This window comes from Cibotium barometz, chromosome 17 (assembly GCF_041138505.1).
Source record: "Cibotium barometz isolate CiBa-2024 chromosome 17, ASM4113850v1, whole genome shotgun sequence".
Classification (NCBI taxonomy): Eukaryota; Viridiplantae; Streptophyta; class Polypodiopsida; order Cyatheales; family Cibotiaceae; genus Cibotium; species Cibotium barometz.
The window spans coordinates 55,100,403-55,107,465 of NC_141062.1; the positions used below are offsets into that span (position 1 = coordinate 55,100,403).

The 7,063-nt window shown below is 48.6% G+C and overlaps 1 protein-coding gene across 1 annotated transcript; it reads right to left on the minus strand.

The window, feature by feature from the left end:
- Window positions 1-3,068: 3,068 nt before the first annotated feature.
- Window positions 3,069-5,263, minus strand: LOC147630191 (small ribosomal subunit protein RACK1-like). Its single transcript, XM_086811826.1, has 2 exons — window positions 4,383-5,263; window positions 3,069-3,346 (listed from the first exon to the last, which is right to left on the minus strand). The coding sequence occupies exons 1-2, from the start codon at window positions 5,223-5,225 to the stop codon at window positions 3,248-3,250; spliced, it is 942 nt and encodes a 313-aa protein (XP_086667952.1). The 5' UTR covers window positions 5,226-5,263; the 3' UTR covers window positions 3,069-3,247.
- Window positions 5,264-7,063: the final 1,800 nt, after the last annotated feature.

Sequence of the window (7,063 nt, forward strand, 5' to 3'; positions counted from 1 at the left end):
TGATTTCATCGTTGTCGGGGTTCCACGGCCGGAAGCAGAGGAAGGGGAGTTACAGTTGACCAGAAAGGACCACAAGGCACAGGAACAATTGTGGGACCGTGTCAACGCCAAGGTCCGTTCATTTATCTTCCTCAATTGCACGCCATAGGTAATCAATCATGTAAAGCATATGACGCTGGCCAAAGGCATATGGCACCACTTGGCTTCTCTTTATAAGAGGGTATCGCCCATGAAGAGGATTTCCTTGGAAGTACAGATGCGGGTTATGAACCCAACAAAGTAGTTGACCATGCGGGAGCATATTAACAAGCTGCAGGCCCTTCAGCAAGAAGTCCTTCAGGCTAGGAAGGAGATATCATCAGAAGATATGGCCATCACTTTTTGCTGTCCCACTTGCCTTCTCAGTATTCCGCTTTCTACTCTTCTTTGATTACTAGTGGCAGGCTCAGCACCATTACATGGGAGGAGCTTGTGCCCATGGTCTTGGACCAGGAGGAACGATTCACGAACCCTCCTCACAGCGGAGGTTCGGAGGCCTTAACTGGCCAACGGTCGAAGGGTCGGAATAACAAGGGCAAAGGGAAGGCTTCATTGGAGAAATCTTTTGAGAAGAAGCCTGACATGGATCGAGAGAAACTGAAGGTCGAGAGGTCCTGCAATGATTGTGGCGAGAAAGGTCACTATTGGAGGAAGTGTCCTAAGCGGACTGGGAAGAGTGCTGATTCTTCAACCTCAGCTGCAAAGACTCCAGCATTTGTGCACTTAGAGATGATAGACTCAGATGCTTCATCGCCTTCGAGCAAGGAGGCAGTTGGCTTCACCGCAAAGGATACCCGGGAGTGGATTCTTGACAGTGGTGCTTCCAAGTACATGACTCCTTCCCGAGACTTCTTTTTGGATCTGAAACGGCAATCAGGTCACATCTTCATTGGCGACAACTCCACCATTTCGATACATAGTGAGGGCCGGATGGAGATTATTCCCAACGGCAAGGGGGGTAAGCATTCCTCCCGTGTTCATTACATCCCTGCTCTTGGTTTTCATCTTCTGTCAGTGCAGGAAGTATGCAAGACTGGCTTTCGGGTGGAATTTAAGGAGGAGATTTGGCAGACTCAAAGGGGGTTTTTCGTCTCTCAGCAACGATATGTTCATGAGTTGCTTGAAGCCTTTGGGATGGAGAACTGCAAGCCTATTACTTCGCCGATGGACTCGAATACAAAGTTAACTATTAATGATCCTTGTGAGCCAGTTGATGCCTCGCAGTATCGGAAGCTGGTTGGTTCATTGAACTGGTTGCTGAACACTAGATTGGACTTGAGATTCTCTGTGGTGCTGTTGAGCTCTTTTATGCAAACACCATTGAAGTCTCATTGGGACGTAGGATTGCGGATCTTGCGGTATCTGCAAAGTACGAAGGATCTAGGACTCTTCTACACAGGAGGGGATGGAGTCCGACTCCAAGGTTGGAGTGACTCAGATTGAGGAGGAGATCCAAACACGAGGAGATCTACTTCAGGTTATAATTTTACCCTCGGCTCAGGAGCAGTTCTTGGAGCAGTAAGAGGCAGCCAACTATTGCCTTATCTTTGACAGAGGCAGAGTACCGAGCTGCTTGTGGTGCTGCCTGCGAGGTTGTGTGGCTACGTAGGCTACTAGGCGAGATTGGGTTTCCACAAAAGCCCACAGTCATCCAGTGTGATAACCAAAGTTGTATAGCTATTGCTCGGAACTCGATCTTCCATGCCCAGACCAAGCACAACGAGATACAGTATCACCTTGTACGTGAGAAGATCTTGGCTAGTGACATCTTGCTACTTTATTGTTCGACGGAGGACAATGCAACGGACCTCTTCACGAAGTCTCTACCTCAGGCTATGCTCAGGCGGCACTCCAGCTCCTTGGGGTTGGTTTCAAGGCCAGGAGCTGAGAGGGGGTGTTAGAAGTCATCTCCTGTCTTTACTGAGACAAGCTCCCTGGGGTTGGTTTCGGGGCCAAGAGCTGAGAGGGGGTGTCAGAAGTCATCTCCTGTCTATACTGAGACACCAGGGCCTCTGTTGTGGGTGCGCCCGCCCTCGTAGGTGTGTTTCTCATTTTTCCTCACTCCCCGTATTTTTCCCCATTTTTCCCATTTTTCTAGGTGGCTGCCCTGTGGTGGCTGGAGCTCACAGATTCTGGCCGACTACTGCAACACCACGACTTCACCTATGTGCTGGCCGATTCATTATAGCTGGCCGACTGGGTGTCTTCAGCAAGTCGTGGAGGTTTAGGGCCTATCGGCTGCTTCTGATGCAGGCCGACTGTAGTATGGGGGCCATATAAAATGGCCCCATAGCTCCCTTGTCATATTATCTTGTATCGTTCCGGGATCTTGTGTATATAGATTACACGTCTCTCTTTCCTTCTCTTGTGCTGTCTATTTTCTGCACTCTACTTGCTCTTGTGGTCTCAGATTTGGTTATCACCTCCGCTACGTATTTTGACACTTTTTCCACTGTTTCTAGCTTTCTTCATTGGATGACTTATTTCTGAAGTCAATCCTCCCCATGTGCACTGCTCCTTGGTAATAGAACATTGGCTTTTTACTACATAAAAAAAGTGTGGGTGTGTGTGTGTGTGTGTGTGTGTGTGTGTGTGTGAGAGAGAGAGAGAGAGCCGCGTTTTTTAACGTCATAGACAAGCAACCAGACCACATACATATGCCAACAATGAAATGCACAGAATTTCGAAATGGGACAAAACAGGATCACTTGACTAGGAGAACAACAATGAGCAAACAGCCAGCACTCCACACATAAGAGTCATTTTCAGTCAAAAAGGTTGGGCATGGCCAACACATCCGAAAAACAACTTCAAATTAAGGAAAATATGATGGATGGTGAAAAAATAAACAGATGCACTTCACAAACTAAGAGACATGCAAACATTACCAAGGTAATAGTTGAACACACTTTCACCTAACTATGCCAAACTATGAGAGACTATGATACATTAACCTAATTGTAGCTGGGCATCCAGATGACTATAACATGGCCATCATCTACATGTGAACCTTTGATACCAGCAAGATAAAGCACCAAAATATAACTTAGTATTCCAATCTCTGAAAAACAAATCCCAACAGAAATCATTTTGTTCAAGGGCTCAAAAAAACAAAGCTCCTCCCGCTCAGAAAAAACTTTTCCCATTAGGAAAAAGCCATCTCGTTTGAATGAATTAACTCAGACTGGTTCATGTAGGATGTAACTTCCTATCGACCCACGACCCAGACCCTAATCGCTCCATCAGTGTAGCCACCAAACAATGTGCTTCCATCAGCACTCCAATTGATGCTAACACAATAAGGTACCTGAAAACACAAGTTTCATTAGCGGGCATTCAACCGTAGCAGGCAGAACAAGACCTGGACAAAGCATGCATTAACCTCACCTAGGGATAAAAAGAGGTCAAAATCAATAGACATTAAACTAAAACATGCAGATCTAGTATCCAGTAAGTGAAGAAAAGTTGCAAGACAACTATTGCAATACAACTCTAGCTCCATACAGTTGACAAATTTTAGTTCCATGGCACCCATGATTAAGGAAAAATCTCTTCCCCCAAATGAACAACTCAGAGCCGCTTGACCGCCGCTGAAATGGCATTCACCCATTGGGACGTGCATGGTGACCTGTATGAAAGTATCTAAACAGAATGAGCATGTCAAAGTCAGCTCCCTCAAAATGTTGCCCAGCATTGCCACTGGACCCAAAAGGAGACGTTAAAACAGCCAGTTCCAATGCAAAGGAGACCACGAAAGTCTGCCAGATGGCTTTAATCAGTCAAGTAGGGTTGACCAGGCCATGCTTGTGAAGCCATCTGCAGCCCGGCTGGGCTGGGCAGCTTGGGAAGAATACCTCAGAATATATTTTCAATACGTATAGCAATAAGACCAGAAGCTAAATGAAAGATAAGGAAATACTATGCAGCCATGGCCCTCAGTACGATCTGGGGGGTTGGGCCGGAGCTTGGACAGAACCATCCAATCCCAATCTACACTCACAGCATTGCTCCAGAGAGGGTGTAACATGTTTGAGTGATGTACGTTCCTTCAAGCCTTTAAGGGAAAAGAACCATGGTGGGTGCCCAAGGTGTGGTGGGGGGGAGGGGGTGTGGTTTGATGTCTACAATCTGATCACATATACAATGATAACTCAAAACCGAACAACATGTGATATCCCTTGACTACGACCTGGGACACACGTTAATTGTGGGCATGGAATATGCACCGGACCTCCCCATCTCAAGTCCTTGCCTTCGGCATCTATAAAGGGCCTTCAGATTTATACCAAAGAAAATGCTTGCAGAACCATATTACACACCAGTAAGGGTAAGCAAGACCATACCTGAGCATTCTTTGTTAGATGAAAATCGGGCCGCAGTTCATCAACAATGGTCTTACTTTCTAGATCCCATATCTTCACACATGACTGGGTCGCAGCACAGAGCCAGTACCTATTGGGGCTGAAGCACAGAGCATGAATGATATCACCTGCATCAAGTGAATACAGGCGTTTGCCTTCGGCAAGATCCCAGAGCATGGCCACACCATCCTTTCCACCGCTCGCACATAAAGATCCATCAGGAGAGACAGTCACACTGTTGACATAGCCACCATGACCGACAAGGCTTGTGCGAAGCTTGCAATTGCTTAGGTTCCATACTTTGACAGAACGGTCCCATGAACCGGACACAATGATGGGGTTAGCAACAGCAGGTGAGAAGCGGACACATGACACCCATCCAGAATGGGCATCGGCGTCTTGGATGGTGTATTTGCACTCACCGAGGGTGTTCCACAGCTTGATGGTGCGGTCACGGGAGGCGGAGACGATCTGTCTGTTGTCGGCAGAGAACGCGACACTGAGGACATCTTTAGTGTGGCCAACAAAACGCCGTGTGGTCGTACCGGAGTTGAGGTCCCATAGCCGAAGCTCACCGTCCCAGGATCCGGAGAGAGCAAACTGGCCATCCGATGAAATCACCACATCCTCGACAAAGTGGCCATGGCCGCACAGACGCCTCTTGGTGTAACCAAAGGCCTCGTCGCGCGTTAGAGACCACACCACTATTGACTTGTCTCGCGACGCTGAAACGATCATGTCTGAGTCGATTATCGGGCATGCAATGGCCGTCACCCAGTCGCTGTGCCCCTTCAGAGTCGCCCTCAGACTCAGGGTTTCTGTCATTGTTACTACACCAAGCTCCAGCAAATGAGAAAAGGACCTATTAGTCTAGTGTAGCAAGGTTTTATCCACCAAACCTAACGCCCATTTCGTTTCACACAGCCGCGCGTTCCCCCTAGCGCCGCCATTTTGTTTCACACTGGCCGTCCGTGGTCCATAATCCACGCCTAAAGGTCCACAATGGTGATTAGTTGAAAATAAAATTTAGGCAATCTTTCATACCTACAGCCATTGCCCCAAATAGAAATCATAAGAGTTATCGGCAAAATTGTGAGTCTTACTACCAAACACCGAGCAACCTTTTTCGAGCTAGTTGAAAATTGGAAAGAAACTTGGCAACAAACCCTAAAAATTTGGAATTAACTTGACAAACTTTTAGAACAAAAATGTACCTAAAAAACAATGCAACATTATTCGCCAATCAAATGAGCACAAGACATAAGCAGTTTGTCACGTAGGCTGTAACGCCTGTGACCGACGGCGGCCGGCAGACCGGATGGCCATGTCCGGGGTTCAGTGGGAGAGGATGCCCATGCGGAGTCATGGGCGGCCAGGCTAGTGTGGACGGCAGGCCACGCACTATATAGCCTGTGGGGGATGAGGGGTAATCCTTATTCTTCCTCTATGGCTGGGTGGTGAGCCAGAGGCCGTCCCCTCCTGTGGTAGCGCCCATAGGAGTGTTACGGCGATCTAACACTGGTATCAGAGCGTCGGTTCGATTGGGTCGTCAGGGTCCGCGCGTGACCGGGGGACCGGAGCCCACTCAATGGTTTTCAACCATTCATCTCTCATCCTTATCTCCACAATGGAGTGTGTGGAGGGAGGCGGCTAGAATTGAAAGGAAGACATTTTTGAAGGGAAGAACTCTCTCTCTCTCTCTCTCTCTCTCCCCCCGTCACACATAACAAGCGAATTGCAGGTAATCATCTCTTTTTTTTTCTGCGTTGAAGCTTGTCTGTGAAGCATTTTTCGTTTGGTAGAGAGAAAGTCGCCTAGTGAAACGTCTCATCTCTCTACTGTGTGTGGGGGGGGGGCGAAGACCACCACCCAGCCATTGTGTGCGCCGTTTGAGGGGGGGCGAAGACCACCCGTACCATTATGTGCGCCATTTGAGGGGGGGTGAAGCGAAGACCGCATTTAGGCGCTGTGCAAAAGGCGGCCAGCCCTTAGGCAGCCAGCCCAGCGGCCAGGCCAGGCCAACCAGGCGCGCAGCCAGCCTAGGCGGCCTAGGCAGCCAACCCTTAGGCGAGCGGCCAACCCAACGGGCGGCCGGCCTGGCCACAGCGGCGGGCGGCCTGCCCAGCATACACAACAGGCGGCCAGCCTGCCCAGCGCACGCGGGCGGCCTGCCCAGCGCACAGCTGGCAGGCGGCCAGTCCACAGCCAGCCGACAAACAAAAAAAAATAAAAAATATAATAATAATAATAATTTTTTATTTTTGTTTTTTTTTGTTAATCAAACGGATCCTCTCTCTCGGCTGGGGAGGGATAATCCCGTCAAGGGATAATCCGACTGTTTCAGACACAGCCTCCCGAGCAAATTTATTTTTGTTATGAGTTGCAGGTATTTTTTTCTCTCGGATCGGAGCATCCCAGAGAAGCGGCGCTGTCTGGAGACTCGCAGCGCAACACAAATCGACAGGCGACCGTAAAGGGGGGTGACTATTCTCTCTCCACCATTGCTCATTTTATTAGCGTTTTTTTTTGTAATTTTCGAGTTCTCGCATTGTTTTTTGCAAGAATTAAAGATGTTTGCTAGGCGTAGTGTGTCCCCACCGCCTTCTACTTCTCTAGGTTTTTCAGGTCTCTTGTCCTCGGTCGCGGGTTTGACCTCGACCGAA